General features: G+C 39.9%; 1 protein-coding gene across 1 annotated transcript in view; it reads left to right on the top strand.

The window, feature by feature from the left end:
* Nucleotides 1-2,379: 2,379 nt before the first annotated feature.
* LOC133563151 (sodium/potassium/calcium exchanger 1-like) overlaps nt 2,380-17,459 on the top strand; it is a 38,940-nt gene continuing 23,860 nt past the window's right edge. Inside the window, exons 1-2 of the mRNA XM_061917122.1 lie at nt 2,380-2,486; nt 2,565-3,685. Coding sequence (XP_061773106.1) covers nt 2,699-3,685 — 987 coding nt within the window. The 5' untranslated portion in view covers nt 2,380-2,486; nt 2,565-2,698. The remainder of the gene's footprint in view (nt 2,487-2,564; nt 3,686-17,459) is intronic.

Below are 17,459 nucleotides of genomic sequence, written 5' to 3' on the forward strand. Positions count from 1 at the left end.
CCTTCCGCCTGAGTGGTGATGAGATCAGGCTCCAGCACCCCCCGCGACCCTGAAAGGGACAAGCGGTAGAAGATGGATGGATGGATGTAAGTGTAAAAAAAAACAAAAAACATTATGCTTTGTACATTTTCGGATTGTGCTTGTTCTATTTTTAAACAAAGAAAACAATCTGATAGTGTCTTTATTTTTAAGTTATTGTGCTGTGATTTTACCAGTCCAGCCCACTTGGGAGTAGATTTTTCTCTATGTGGCCCCCCATCTAAAATGAGTATGACACCTCTGCAGTACAATGATTAATTCTTATTGTTATTTTCATTAATATGTTTGTATTATTTTACTACAGCATGTATTGTAGGGTTAATTGATAGGCCAGCTAGTATTTCAACAATGAATATATATATTTTATAATGCTAAAATCATGGCCGGCTCTACGCAGGGGCAAGAGGGGGCAGAGCCCCCTTAAATAAATGTATTTCCCCCTCAAATCAAAATTTGAGAAAGCAAATTTGAATAAACTCACAAAATTACGACATTACAAGTTGACAAAATGATCTGCACTAGCGGAAAAATCCGCCGAAAAAGGGACACACACGATATAGTAGTGTCGGCTTCCCTCTCATCTCTCCCTCCGCTGTGCGTGTATTCACCATTCCACATTCCACAGACTGCGCAGCAGACACACACCCGCACACACCCCTCAGCCCTCAGTAAACATCCAATCACTGTTGCAGTATGAAAGTAAAAGAAAAGGAAAAGTTGTCTACATTTATCATATACTTGTTAGGATGGGTGTATTTGTGTAGTCTTATCTGTCATAAACACGTTTATCGTCGCGGACTTTCGGTGCTACGGAGTTCCTTTTTTTTTTTTTTTTACAACTTGACGAGAGCAGTGACAGCGGAGGCTCTGAGCAGCAGTGGTTTGGAAGGCAGAGAGCCTCCACTGTCCCTGTAACAAGCTACAAGTCATTTATGATGCTGTTAATGACGGTAAAAATGAAACATAAGGTATATATCCTGCTTAACAGTCCTCCTCTGCTGTCCTCTTCAGAGCGGAGTCCCTAGCAACGGCCCGTTTTACTTAGCAACGGTCTAGCAATCGACTGCTGGAATTCTTTTTCTGTTTTTTTTCTTGTAATTCTACATAGTCAACCTTTAATGTTTCAATCTGCATTTTGTAATAAACTAATTATAAGTTTCCTTTGATATGACCAAAACACCTAAAAACAAAAACGCTGCCGTTTTCATCAATTTACAAGCAAGTGGGCAACACACATACATTGGAGTGAATGAATTTTGTGCCCAGATGAGTGCCCACGTCCACTGCATGTGACAAACTGAAGACAAGTGACCTGTGTCTGACAGACCCCTACATAAAGCCCCGCCCCAGGCTGTAGTCCTGTACTGTTGTTGTTTTTCTTCATGTAATCACAGCGGGTTTTTTCTGTTGTTGTTCAAGCTTACTTATTTTCTGCTCCAGCTTCCAGCAGCTCACAAAGAAACAGTTAATGCTCGTAATGCATCCATTTTTCAGAGCATTTAAAAAGTCTAGTCCTGCTCCTCCATGTAGTAGTAGCAATGATGCTACTGCTAGTACATCAGGGACAGCAGCTAGCAATACTGTACCTTTAGCACCAGCAAGCACTGTTTCTCCTGCACCAGCTCCCTCCGTCCCCCCAACAAGCGCTCCCCCAAAGCAGCCTGCTCAGCTACCCAGTGACTTAAATGGCAACGCACCATCTCAGCCAATACTGGGTGGCTACCCAAAGCGTGCATTTGGTTCAACATTAAGATCATTCATCCTGCCTGGTACCGCACACGACCATGGCTAGAGTATTCTGTGGTGCGCTGTTAATGTTTCCCCCCTTGAGGGATTGCCACCTTATTGTGGTCAAGGGGTTTGCGTGCCTCAGTGACCGTAAGAGCTATACCAGCAGGAGCTTAGTCTTCAGGTGGGACACCCAAGTTGGACAGGTCTGAAGGTAGAGGCCTGACAAAGTGCAATCCACTACTTCAGGTTGGGGTTGGACACATAGCTAAAGACCCATTTCAATGAAGAAAACATTGTTACTATAAGCACAGAAAAAAGAGTGTTGGAGCATGATGTGTACACATGATACCCCCTTCACATTTCTGACGGCCCCCTCATATAAGCATGCCTAGAACCGCCCCTGGCTAAAATGAAAAAGTGCCAAAAAGTCATATATGTTCTATAAGAATGATGGCAGAGTATTTTACAGTGTTTTTGAACAAACCAATTCAACCCATTTCCAGACATTTAGCCGAAAATTGGATGTGTTGGTGAAGCGGGTCCAATGGTGAAGGGAGAGTGAGACAATATGGATAATCCTCTTAACGCCTGCAGGTATTAGGTATTATGCTGATCCATTGTGAAGACGTGTCCTGTGTCCTACATAAACCTCTTGTGTTTGGACCACTCACCTCAGCTTTTACTTCTCATTGTGATACATCGCTGACAGTTTTTTGGTAAGTTTGCTTTCGTAATGAAAAATTATTTTTGCAAAAATCTTCATAATTTTCTGTTATATCTTTCATGTTAACCAGGGATGTGAAGTGAAACATGCCAAGGAGGTTTGGGATCGCCCCCAGTCTTTAGGGATGAGAGCTGGCACGTCCCACTGTCCCTTAATGCATCTTAATCTAATATAGCCTGCAGCATCTTTGCATTTTGGAGGGCCATGCATTGCCTGAGAAGGAAGCGGCTGCAGTTGAGGCGAGTCTTGTTCCTCCTCACTGGCGTCTTCATGTGCACCCTGTACCAGCTGACCATCAGCGACAGACGCTACGAGACTTTGCCTTTGCCGCAGTTTAGAGACGCTTTCGCCGAGGGTTCGGCCGCTTGGGTGGAGGATGTTGCAGGCGAGAGTCGAGAAAAGAGCTCCCTGGTGCAATCGGAGGTGAAAAATCAAACGACACCAGAACCTCACACGGTGACCACGTCTCCCAACACAACTGATAAAGCTGAAACACCACCTGGAGCCACCACTAATAGAACTATTGTGCACTGCATATTCGTGCCCCCTGAACCCAAGGAGGAGCCCCCCAACACACCATCGCCTCCTACTGACACTCCTCACGTTAAGGGGGAGTACCCTGAAGATCTATTCTCAGTGGAGGAGCGGCGGCAAGGCTGGGTGGTCCTCCACATCCTTGGCATGGTCTACATGTTTGTGTCCCTGGCTATCGTGTGCGACGAGTTCTTCGTCCCCGCTTTGGGCGTCATCATAGACAAGTTGGCCATCTCTGATGATGTTGCAGGAGCTACTTTCATGGCGGCGGGAGGTTCTGCCCCCGAGCTTTTCACTTCCTTCATCGGCGTTTTCATAGCCCACAGCAATGTGGGTATCGGGACTATCGTCGGCTCAGCGGTCTTCAACATTCTGTTTGTGATCGGGATGTGCGCTTTGTTTTCCCGGGAGGTTCTTTATCTCACGTGGTGGCCTCTATTCAGAGATGTTTCCTTCTACATCCTGGACCTCATCTTGCTCATCATCTTCTTCCTGGATAATGTCATCATGTGGTGGGAGAGCATGGCGCTGGTGGCCAGTTACACCTTGTATGTCATCTTTATGAAGTTTAACGCCCAAATAGAACACCTTTTCAAGACCCAGCTTTACAAACACAAGAGCATTGTCCGAATTATCACTGAAGAGGAACCTAAGGCGGTAAGTACTTAAAATTAATTTAGCATGTTTGTTTAAACTTTAACAAAAATTGGGGCTGCGTGAGAAAATGGAATGTCAGCGGGGCTAAATTATTGCCTGAGGAACAATTACCAAAAAAATCATCTTTTTTTATTTATGTCAAACTACGAAACCCAAAACCAGTGAAGTTGGCAGGTTGTGTAAGTCGTAAATAAAAACAGAATACAATGATTTGCAAATCCCTTTCAACCTATAATCAATTGAATAGACCGCAAAGACAAGATACTTAACGTTCCTACTGGAAAACTTTGTTATTTTTTGCAAAAATTAGCTCATAGTATTTTGATGCCGGCAACATAATTCAAAAAAGCTGGCACAAATGGCACAAAAGACCCAAAAAGTTGAGCACTGCTCATCAAACACTTATTTGGAACATCCCACAGGTGAACAGGCTAATTGGGAACAGGTGTGTTCCATGATTGGGTATAAAAGCAGCCTTCATGTCATTCACAAACAAGGATGGGGCGAGGGTCACCACGTTGTGAACAAATGCGTGAGTGAATTGTCCAACATTTTAACAACAACATTTCTCAAAGAGCTATTGAAAGGAATTTAGGGATTTCACCATCTACAGTCCATAATATCATCAAAAGGTTCAGAGAATCTGGAGAAATTACTGCACGTAACAATGAATGCCCGTGACCTTGGATCCCTCAGGCGGTACTGCATCAAAAACCGACATCAGTGTGTAAAGGATAACGCCACATGGGCTCAGGAACACTTTAGAAAACCACTGTCAGTAACAACAGTTTGTCGCTACATCTGTAAGTGCTTATTAAAACTCTATTATGCAAAGCCAAAGCCATTGATCAACAACAACTAGCCGGCTTCGCTGGGCCCGAGCTCAACTAAGATGGACTGATGCATTTGATTGATTTATTGAAACTTTTATTAGTAGATTGCACAATACAGTACATATTCCGTACAATCAACCACTAAATTGTAACACCCAAATAAGTTTTTCAACTTGTTTAAGTCGGGTTCACATTAATCAATCCATGGTAAAAGTGTAAAACTGTTCTGTGGTCTGACGAGTCCACATTTCAAATTGTTTTTGGAAACTGTGGACGTGGTGTCCTCTGGAACAAAGAAAAAAATAACCATCTGTATTTTTCTAGGCGCAAAGTTCAAAAGTCAGCATCTGTGATGGTATGCAGGTGTATTAGTGCCCAAGGCATGGGTAACTTACACATCTGTGAAGGTACCATTAATGCTGAAAGGTACATACAGGTTTTGGAGCAACATATATTGCCATTCAAGCAACGTTCTCATGGACGCCCCTGCTTATTTCAGCAAGACAATGCCAAGCCACGTGTTACAACAGCGTGGCTTCATAGTAAAAGAGTGCGGGTACTAGACTGGCCTGCATGTAGTCCAGACCTGTCTCCTATTGAAAATGTGTGGCGCAATGTGAAGCTTAAAATACCACAAAGGAGACCCTGGACTGTTGAACAACATAAACTGTACATCAAGCAAGAATGGGAAAGAATTCCACCTTAAAAGCTTCAAAAATGGGTCCCCTCAGTTCCCAAACATTTACTGAGTGTTGTTAAAAGGAAAGGCCATGTAACACAGTGGTAAAATTACCCTGTGCCAACTTTTTTGCAATGTATTGCTGTCGTTAAATTTTAAGTTGATGATTATTTGCAAAAAAAAAACAAGTATCTCAGTTCGAACCTTAAATACCTTGTCTTTGCAGTCTATTCAATTGAATATATGTTTAAATGTTTTCCAAATCATTGTATTCTGTTTTTTTTTAACAAATTTTACAACTTGCCAACTTCTCTGGTTTTGTATGTAACTAAGGTCTTGCTGTTGCTTGTTTACTTCAGATGTAGTCAGTAGTCATATGTTCAACTTCTTTAGTTATACTATTAGTGTTCCTCAGGGTTCCAGTTTAGGTCCTCTCTTTTTCATTATTTGGGTTATAAAAAAACAACAACTGAGAGACTCACATTTTTGCAGCAGATTCTTCAAAACAGTAAAGTGCTGTCATTTTGATGATCTTTGACAGACTTTTTATTTTTTTTATTTTTACAAAAGTCCTTAAAAGTTTAGTTAAAGTACCAATGATTGTCACACACCACAGGTGTGGTGAAATGTGTTCTCTGTATTTGACCCACCCCCTGGGAGTTGAGGGGAGCAGTCAGCAGCAGCGGCCGCGTCATGGAATTAGTTTTGGTGACGTAACCCCCAATTCCAACCCTTGATGCTGAGTGCCAAGCAGGGAGGTAATGGGTCCCATTTTTATAGTCTTTGGTATGACTTGGCCGGGTTTGATCTCACAACCTACCGATCTCAGGGCGGTGACTCTAACCACAAAGCCACTGAGTAGGTGGAGAGCGCTCCTGTAACTCTGACAAAATAAATTAACCCAAATAAATGTCTACCATAGAGGATGCTGGTTCTGGAATATACAAATTAAGACTAGCCGTTAAGGTCGAAATCTAGTCCTCAGTTCTTAACGCTCTAGAAATGTGACCCCCAGAACAGTTCGCTTCAACATTCTTGCCATATATGGCAAATCAACAGCCAACCACTGGAGACGATGAGAATGATTGGGGAAATTTTCTATTATTGTTATGGTTACACAGGGGGAGATGACGGCTCAGACACCCGGGGATATAATGTTATTATATATATAGTCAATAAACATAATAATATACAATACTAACTAATTAACTAAACTAAGGAATTGGAGTGTTTGACAAAACCCATTAGTGTGTTTGTGTGAGGCTATGTGTAAGGTTAACTGAAGTGTGTGATACCGAGTAGAGATGCACGGTTTGCGGTCTCATCCGAAGAGGCCACGGATAAACCGCGGGTCGGGCGCGTGGCATGACGAAAAAATAGATTTTAAATAGATTCGGGCGGGTGGCGGTTGAACCATTTGGAAATATTTGATATACATGGTTCAGGGATCGGTAACTTTTACTGTTCAAAGAGCCATTTTGGACCCGTGTCACAAAGCGAAGAAGACAATAGGAGACGTAAACATTCTCAAAAATGTCTGCCGGCAGTCACCCAGTTGATAATTATTAGGGCCTGCTCTGAAGCCTTTGCCTTTGACGCCTTCTACAACATGTACAATCTACTTGCCAGTCCAGCAATATGTTGTGTGTGGCTTCCGCAGACACACGCACACGACTGCAAGGCATACTGGGTGATACAGAGTACACTAATGGTTGTGATATAAACAATTTGAACACTCTTACTAATATGCGCCACGCTGTGAAGCCACACCAAACAAGAATGACAAACACATTTTGGGAGAACATCCTCACAGTAACACAACATAAACGCTACACAACAAATACCCAGAATCCGTTGCATCCATGACAATTCCTGACTATATTATACACCCCACTAACAGAAAATCCCGCCCCCCCCCCGTGCGTTGGTAAGGTGGGCGGGGTTGGGGGCGCGGGGGTGTAAAATATAGTCAGGAATTGTCATGGATGTAAAGGATTCTAGGTATTTGTTGTGTTGCGTTTATGTTGTGTTACTGTGAGAATGTTCTCCCGAAATGTGTTTGTCATTCTTGTTTGGTGTGGCTTCACAACGTGGCGCATATTAGTAAGAGTGTTAAAATTGTTTATATCACAACCATCAGTGTACTCTGTATCACCCAGTATGCCTTTCAATCTTGTATGTGTGTTTGAGAAAGCTGCATACAGCATGTTGCTGGACTGGCATACGGTTCGCACATGATGTAGAAGGCGTCAAAGGCAATGGCTTCACAGCACGCCATTTTTCTCGTTATCTGGATGAGCATCATCAGATATTCACAAGAACGTTAGTGACTCCCATTCCCTTCTTTACTTTGTGACACGGGTCAAACTAGCTCTTTTAGTGGTAAAGGTCGCCGACTCCGGGTATATAACAGCGTGCTGTTGCGGTTCTGATAAAATATTGATTCGGGTGGATGACAACTTTAGTGATGCGGTTGCGGATGATATAATTGGCTATCCGCACATCTCTAATACCGAGTGTTGTCGAAGGAACAAGGCAGTCCGAGGGGCAGGCAGATAATCCAGGGCAGGAGAGAAGAGACTAGATCCGTGTCCAGGCGAGGGTCGGTAGTCGAGGAAGGAAGTCCAAAACACCGGGGAAACAACGGGAGATCTCGAAGGGGGAGACTCGGAAAGGCACTGTGGGAGAGCAACACGGACGTCAGAAACACGGAGGGATAAACGCAAAGAAAGCGCATAAGGCTTACGGTACACAAAGAAGTAACTAAGTTCCCGCGCTGATACTTGGGTCCACTGGTCCTTTATCCAGCTCGCCCTGATCAGTACCAGGTATACAGATTGACGATTGTCTGCAGGCTTTTTGCTGCGTAGCGTGCTGCGTTAAGCATGAGCAAGGGGCAGCCAGAGGAGGAACTGTGACACTCAGGAGGGAAGTGGGTTTGAGTCTGCGCCGTGACAATAATATTTGTATTAAAATCAAAACAGGAAGGGGCTAGGAAAACATTTGGGGTGAAAATTTACATGAAGTACCCCGTCATTCATTATTTGACATTTTGCATGTGCTTTGTCACACAAAAGGTTATGTTTTGTCTGGAGGGAGTGGCGGCCATGTTAACAAACACATTGCATTATGCAGTAATAAAGCAATGTTATTATAAATGTTATTATAGCGATAAGGAGCAAACTGCTTGGCCAGCCTTAATACTATTGATGAGCTCATTGTAAACAATTGTTGAACATGCATGTATTTCACACCGACGTAGATGAAACTGGAAGTTGACCCGTCACGATACAGTACTTCAAATACAGCCACTGGCTGTGGTTAGTTGCTGGTTTATGACTATGCACGAGTTAGTTGTTAATTGAGTTAAGGTGTTCAATGGAACATTTAGTTTGTACTTGTAGCTTGGCGTATACTGTAGATCAGGTGGTCAAACTCGTTTTTATTAAGGGCCACATCACATTTATGGCTGCCCTTTATGGGGCACTAGTAACAGTTAATATATATGAAAATTCATTTTCACTATACTCACTTCATGAAATTATTTCACAATTGTGTATGCATTTTATTATATTTTCTGTGCACAGATTAATGGATAACATGCTCTGAAATCAAAATTCAGTGTTAGAAGCAGACAAGTAGCAGACTTAAATGCATTTTTGGAATATACAGTACAGGCCAAAAGTTTGGACACACCTTCTCATTTAATGTGTTTTCTTTATTTTCATGACTGTTTACATTGTAGATTGTTACTGAAGGCATCAAAACTATGAAAGAAAACATGTGGAGTTATGTACTTAACAAAACAAGGTGAAATAACTGAGAACATGTTTTGAATTGTAGTTTCCTCAAAATAGCCACCCTTTGCTCTGATATACTTTTTCGCACACTCTTAGCATTCTCTCGACGAGCTTCATGAGGTAGTCACCTGAAGCACGAGATAATACCAAGAGTGTGCAGAGCAGTCATCTGAGCAAAGGTTGGCTATTTTGAAGAAACTAGAATACAAAACATGTTATCAGTTATTTCACCTTGTTTTGTTAAGTACATAACTCCACATGTTTTCTTTCATAGTTTTGATGCCTTCAGTGACAATGTACAATGTAAATAGTCATGAAAATAAAGAAAACACATTGAATGAGAAGGTCTTTCCTAACTTTTGGCCTGTGCTCTGTATTCATATATTTATCTCATGATCAGATATGCGATTGCATGCATTGTATGGAGTTTTTGCATCAAAATGAAATAACAAATATATTTAGTAATAAATGGGAAGTGCTCTATCGGTGCACATTATTTCCAAGCTTTTGCAGGCCACATAAACTGATGTGGCATTGCTTTGCAGGGATTAATGTAGAACAGGTGGGGTTTTCAAACTTCGGCACTTGCCTTAGACAGCATATGATAAATGAAGTCTGCACAACTCCACGAGGACTGTGTTTTCTGGAGAACATTTTTCTAGAGTTTTCTGCACTTTCCAGTTACTCTCTGTTGGGACTAAAATCTCTTTACGTCTTTAAACATAGTTTAGGTTTGAAAAAAAAAATGCTGCATCTGCCCTTAAGTCTTCCACCACACTTTGCAAGCCTCAACATCTATCTAGACCAGGGGTCACCAACCTTTTTGAAACCAAGAGCTACTTCTTGGGTACTGATTAATGCGAAGGGCTACCAGTTTGATACACACCTAAATAAATTGCCAGAAATAGCCAATTTGCTCAATTAACCTTTAATAAATAAATATATATATATATATATATATATATATATATATATATATATATATATATATATATATATATATGTATATATGTATATATATATCTATATATATATATATATATATATATATATTTCTGTCTGTCATTCCGTTGTACATTTTTTTTTCCTTTTACGTAAGGTTTTTTGTAGAGAATAAATGATGAAAAAAAACACTTAATTGAACGGTTTAAAAGAGGAGAAAACAGGAAAAAAAAAAATTAATTTTGAAACATGGTTTATCTTCAATTTCGACTCTTTAAAATTCAAAATTCAACCGAAAAAAAGAAGGTAAAAACAAGCTAATTTGAATCTTTTTGAAAAAAATTAAAAAATAATTTATGGAACATCATTAGTATTTTTTTCTGATTAAGATTAATTTTAAAATTTTGATGACATGTTTTAAATAGGTTAAAATCCAATCTGCATTATGTTAGAATATATAACCAATTGGATCATGCTATATTCCTAACAAAGACAAATCATTATTTCGTCTAGATTTTCCAGAACAAAAATTTTAAAAGAAATTCAAAAGACTTTGAAATAAGATTTAAATTTGATTCTAAAGATTTTCTAGATTTAGCAGAATATTTTTTGGAATTTTAATCTTACTAAGTTTGAAGAAATAATTCACAAATATTATTCGTTGAAAAAACAGGAGCTAAAATGAAGAATTAAATTAAAATTGATTTATTATTCTTTACAATTAAAAAATAAATTTACTTGAATATTGATTTAAATAGTCAGGAAAGAAGAGGAAGGCATTTAAAAGGTAAAAAGGTATATGGGTTTAAAAATCCCATAATCATTTTAAGGTTGTATTTTTTCTCCAAATTTGTCTTTCTGAAAGTTATAAGAAGCAAAGTAAAAAAAAAAAAAATGCATTTATTTAAAAAAGTGAAGACCAAGTCTTTAAAATATTTTCTTGGATTTTCAAATTCTATTTGAGTTTTGTCTCTTTTAGAATTAAAAATGTCGATCAAAGCGAGACCAGCTTGCTAGTAAACAAATAAAATTAAAAAAAATACTGGTAAGTGCTGCTATTTGAGCTATTTTTAGAACAGGCCAGCGGGCTACTCATTTGGTCCTTACGGGCAACCTGGTGCCCGCGGGCACTGCGTTGGTGACCCCTGATCTCGACCTTTTTAGCATTCTCTAAATAAGACTTTTTGGATAGATGTATGCTTCAAACTTTGTGAGAACAGTTTAGGGGAAAAAAGTGTTTGCACAAAACAATGTCAATGCTTAGATTATTATGATGAGAAACAAAACGCATGAAACAACATTTGAGATGAACTAGAAGAGATATTGTGACACATCAGGACTTCTCTGAGGTCCACCATGAAATCTGTTAAAATATTTATTAACATTAATATCCATTTATAAGATCCCACCAACACACTTCAATTCTATCTATACTTACAGTAAATGTACTGTCCCAATACATCTCTCCAAAGAGCGTCAGACTAATCCTGGACCACAGACGCATTCTGAATTGTTAGAAAATTTTTTAGGACCTCCTTTCTCTAAACATTGTTATCGTTACTGTTTAAAAATATGACAAACTGAATCTGACATGTTGACGAACGCCTTTAGAATTTTTATGCAAGTGTCTCAGGAGTACTAATTACTCCAGACCTTGGCAAATTGAGGCTCGGGGGCCACATGCGGCCCGTTGAGCTTTTCAATCTGGCCCACCGGATATTACCAAATAATTGTTTTAGATCTTTAAGATGGAAACTGTAGCCGTCATTATGATGTGCAGTGATGTTTTCAAATGACCTGAAGTCTTGAAGTATACAAAATGGTTGGAATCTGCACTTTTGCATGATATACTAGTTGCTATGGTAATCTACGTCACAGCAGCTCAGAGGAGGCACCAAGCAGTTTGGGTGGGGAGTGTTTCCACAGAGTGTTTCCAGAGCGGCTAGCCTGAAACGCGGGTGTCAGGGACAGACGTGGAAGGATATTTTCACAACAAAGTTCTAAAGCTTAGTGATGTATCAGATATATCAGATTGTGGGTTTATTTTTTTACCCTTGGCGTTCATATTTTCCCTATGTTTGTTGCGTTTTGCTATATAAATGATCAACGTTTATATATTGTCAATATCCAGTGTTTTATCGTTCATAATTAATATTTTCATGTACATTTTGGGTGTCTCATTCAGTAAAAAAACGTAAAATTCCATTCCATTTTTTATAGCGGTCTGTCGTAACGTTTTTAGCATTCAATCAGACATTATTGTGAGGTTTTGTATTAATGTTCCTTTAAAATCAGATATACCGGCCCTCAGACACATTTTCTTCTCCAAATTTGGCCCCTCGATTCAAAATAATTGCCCAGGCCTGAATTACTCACTTGTAAGCATGACTGACATTTATTTGACAAAATTAGGTTCCCTCCGGGTACTCCGGCTTCCTCCCACCGCCAAAGACATGCACCTGGGGATAGGTTGATTGGCAACACTAAATTGGCCCTAGTGTGTGAATGTTGTCTGTCTATCTGTATTGGCCCTGCGATGAGATGGTGACTTGTCCAGGGTGTACCCCGCCTTCCGCCCGATTGTAGCTGAGATAGGCACCAGCGCCCCCCACCACCCCTTAGGGAATAAGCGGTTTAAAATGGATGGATGGATAGAAGCAAATACACTGATTCAACTAGAAAATTACTCTGCTTCATTGATCTCCATTATTTCAATGCTATGATGCATAAATGAGAAAAGTTTTTAGTACTCTCTTGGTATAACTTTTTTTTTTTTCTGAAAGCAATGCATTTATTAAGGCAGTGGTTCTCAACCTTTTTTCAGTGATGTACCCACTGTGAACATTTTTTTAATTCAAGTACCCCCTGATCAGAGCAAAGCATTTTTGGTTGAAAAAAAGAGATAAAGAAGTAAAATACAGCACTATGTCATCAGTTTCTGATTTATTAAATTATATAACAGTGCAAAATATTGCTCATTTGTAGTGGTCTTTCTTGAACTATTTGGAAAAAAAGATATAAAAATAACTAAAAACTTGTTGAAAAATGAACAATTATATTCTAAATTATAAAGAAAGATTTTTACACATAGAAGTAATCATCAACTTAAAGTGCCCTCTTTGGGGATTGTAATAGAGATCCATCTGGATTCATGAACTTCATTCCAAACATTTCTTCACAAAAAAAATACATCCTTAACATCAATATTTATGGAACATGTCACAAAAAATCTAGCTGTCAACACTGAATATTGCATTGTTGCATTTCTTTTCATAGTTTATGAACTTACATTCATATTTTGTTGAAGTTTTATTCAATAAATATTTATAAAGAATTTTTGAATTGCTGCTATTTTTAGAATATTTAAAAAATGATCTCACGTACCCTTTGGCATACTTTCAAGTACTCAAAGGGGTACGCGTACCCCCATTTGAGAACCACTGTATTAAGGCATTGGTGAAACGTCCACAAGATGCATTAGAATAGAATTACATTTTGTGAACAGTACAAGATCTGTTATTTAAGGATTGTTAACAATTTGTTTTAACACGTTTACATATTTAACATATTCCAATACAGTCAGTCGTCCCTCGCCAAGAGAACAACTTAATTATATTGCAAAAAAAATGTTGTTAAAAAAAACAAATTGCACATATTTTTCGCATAAATTAAAAATGTTCAAACATGATAAAATGCTACGCTAACTAAAATTCTCAATACTACAATAGTATTGTCCACGAGATGAGACCAAACCAATCAGAGCGAAGCTGTTAGGTATTGTGGCCACTGATTGGCTCAGCCTCAGGAGGCATCCAGTCCCGCCTTTTTTAGTGTAAATGTGGGTGTTATTTCATGTATATAGGGCTCTAATAATGTTACCAGTTGTATTCAAAACATCTTTTACGCTTCAATTATGAAATAATTAGATTTTTTTATTAATAATTCCCATCCATACATCCATTTTTCTACCGCTTGTCCCTCTCGGGCCGCGGGGGGCTGGAGCTTATCCCAGCTGCATTCGGCCCTACTTAATGGAAACTAGTTTACAACTATAAACAAGGGATTACTGTGCTGGTAAATGTATTGCAAGAACATTGATCCTCCCGAATTAAAAAAAATAATTCCATATACTGCTTATCAAAAGGAAACTTGGATTGCAGCAATACTATACTGTATGTGGCAGACTAAAATATAACCAGCAATTAACAATTAATCACCATTTTCCTAAATCACAAAATCAATACTATTACTAATAAAATACTATAAAAAATATAGTATTTATAGTAAAAATATAGTAAAATAAAATACTAACACATTTTTAACACTTTTTAATACGGATCACTGTCTCATAGCCAGATTCACCCAAGTCATTGTTATTGGTAAATGGTAAATGGGTTGTACTTGTATAGGGCTTTTCTACCCCTTTTAAAGGAGCCCTAAGCGCTTTGACAGTATTTCCACATTCACCCATTCACACACACATTCACACACTGACAGCGGGAGCTGCCATGCAAGGCGCTCACCAGGACCCATCAGGAGCAAGGGTGAAGTGTCTTGCCTAAGGACACAACGGACGTGACTAGGATGGTAGAAGGTGGGGATTGAACCAGTAACCCTCAGATTACTGGCACAGCCACTCTACCAACTTCGCCACGCCGTCCCCGTATTGTGTGTGCGTGTGTGTGTGTGTGTATATATATGTGTTCTTGTATTTCTGCCCTTCTCGAGACATCAACAAGGAAAAGTACCTTCCAAATGAGGACAGGTGAACTAGTGAGGACATACATCATGGTCCCAATACGGAAAACCATTGCATCTAATAGAGAATGTCTCATTTGCGCCCCTGGTGGTGAAATCTATCAAAATTAGGGTGGTCCCAAAAAGGAAGGATTTTTCAAATTGACTGTGTGTCGGTTTTAAAAGTGCTCCCCCTCTGGTCAACATATGAAATAACAAGTGTGTGTAAGAAATGGAAATGCGCCCCCTTTGGCCAAAATTAAAAATATAAATATGTATATCAATCAATCAATCAATGTTTACTTATATAGCCCTAAATCACTAGTGTCTCAAAGGGCTGCACAAACCACCACGACATCCTCGGTAGGAAAACTCACACCCAGTGGGACATTGGTGACAATAATGACCAAGTGGGACGTCGGTGACAATGATGACTATGAGAACCTTAGAGAGGAGGAAAGCAATGGATGTCGAGCGGATCTAACATGATACTGTGAAAGTTCAATCCACAATGGATACAACACAGTCGCGAGAGTCCAGTCCAAAGAGGATCCAAGACACAGCAGCGAGAGTCCCGTTCACAGCGGAGCCAGCAGGAAACCATCCCAAGCGTAGGCGGACCAGCAGCGCAGAGATGTCCCCAGCCGATACACAGGCGAGCAGTACATGGCCACCGGATCGGACCGGACCCCCTCCACACGGGAGAGTGGGACATAGAAGAAAAAGAAAAGAAACGGCAGATCAACTGGTCTAAAAAGGGAGTCTATTTAAAGGCTAGAGTATACAAATGAGTTTTAAGGTGAGACTTAAATGCTTCTACTGAGGTGGCATCGCGAACTGTTACCGGGAGGGCATTCCAGAGTACTGGAGCCCGAACGGAAAATGCTCTATAGCCCGCAGACTTTTTTTGGGCTTTGGGAATCACTAATAAGCCGGAGTCCTTTGAACGCAGATTTCTTGCCGGGACATATGGTACAATACAATCGGCAAGATAAGATGGAGCTAGACCGTGTAGTATTTTATACGTAAGTAGTAAAACCTTAAAGTCACATCTTAAGTGCACAGGAAGCCAGTGCAGGTGAGCCAGTACAGGCGTAATGTGATCAAACTTTCTTGTTCTTGTCAAAAGTCTAGCAGCCGCATTTTGTACCAACTGTAATCTTTTAATGCTAGACATGGGGAGACCCGAAAATAATACGTTACAGTAGTCGAGGCGAGACGTAACAAACGCATGGATAATGATCTCAGCGTCTTTAGTGGACAGAATGGAGCGAATTTTAGCGATATTACGGAGATGAAAGAAGGCCGTTTTAGTAACGCTTTTAATGTGTGCCTCAAAGGAGAGAGTTGGGTCGAAGATAATACCCAGATTCTTTACCGTGTCGCCTTGTTTAATTGTTTGGTTGTCAAATGTTAGAGTTGTATTATTAAATAGAGTTCGGTGTCTAGCAGGACCGATAATCAGCATTTCCGTTTTTTTGGCGTTGAGTTGCAAAAAGTTAGCGGACATCCATTGTTTAATTTCATTAAGACATGCCTCCAGCTGACTACAATCCGGCGTGTTGGTCAGCTTTAGGGGCATGTAGAGTTGGGTGTCATCAGCATAACAGTGAAAGCTAATACCGTATTTGCGTATGATGTCACCTAGCGGCAGCATGTAGATGCTGAAGAGTGCAGGGCCAAGGACCGAACCCTGGGGAACTCCACACGTTACCTTAACGTAGTCCGAGGTCACATTGTTATGGGAGACACACTGCATCCTATCAGTAAGATAAGAGTTAAACCAAGACAGGGCTAAGTCTGACATACCAATTCGTGTTTTGATACGTTCTAATAAAATGTTATGATCGACGGTATCGAAAGCAGCGCTAAGATCGAGGAGCAGCAACATAGATGACGCATCAGAATCCATCGTTAGCAATAGATCATTAGTCATTTTTGCGAGGGCTGTCTCCGTGGAGTGATTTGCCCTGAAACCGGATTGAAAGGTTTCACATAGATTGTTAGACGCTAAGTGTTCATTTAACTGCTCCGCAACAATTTTTTCAAGGATTTTTGAAATAAAGGGAAGGTGAGACACCGGTCGGTAATTTACCATGAGGTCAGGATCGAGGTTAGGTCTTTTAAGAAGAGGATGTATAACCGCTTTTTTGAATGCTAGGGGAACAGTGCCCGAGGAGAGTGATAAGTTTATAATATTTAGCACTGATGGACCTAATAATACAAAGAGCTCCTTGATCAGTTTCCCAGGAAGAGGGTCAAGTAAACATGTTGTCTGTTTTATTCCATTTACACGTTGTAACAATTCCTCTAATGTTATTTCCTCAAAACGAGAGAAAGTATTTTGGAGGGTAGTATCCGCCGTATATACAATCGTGTCAGTGTTAATAGAACCCCGTTGTAGCTGGGACGCATTGTCTTTAATCTCCTTTCTAATGACTTCAATTTTCTTACTAAAGAATTGCATAAAGTCATCAGCTGAGTGGGTTGAGCTACTGGAAGGAGTCCCTTGTTGGGTTAGCGATGCTACCGTACTAAACAAAAATTTAGGATCGTTTTTATTACGGTGGATGAGATTTGAGTAATATTTAGCTTTAGCTAAGGTAAGCATGCGTTTATAAGTTATTAAACCATCACTCCATGCTTGATGGTGCACCTCAAGTTTAGTCGTGCGCCATTTGCGTTCCAGCTTTCTACATAATAATTTCTGAGCTCTAGTTTCTTCTGTAAACCACGGGGTGCGCTTTTTTGGAGCCTTTTTTAACTTTAGCGGTGCTATGTTA

This window comes from Nerophis ophidion, linkage group LG12 (genome assembly GCF_033978795.1).
Source record: "Nerophis ophidion isolate RoL-2023_Sa linkage group LG12, RoL_Noph_v1.0, whole genome shotgun sequence".
In the NCBI taxonomy this organism is placed as follows: Eukaryota; Metazoa; Chordata; class Actinopteri; order Syngnathiformes; family Syngnathidae; genus Nerophis; species Nerophis ophidion.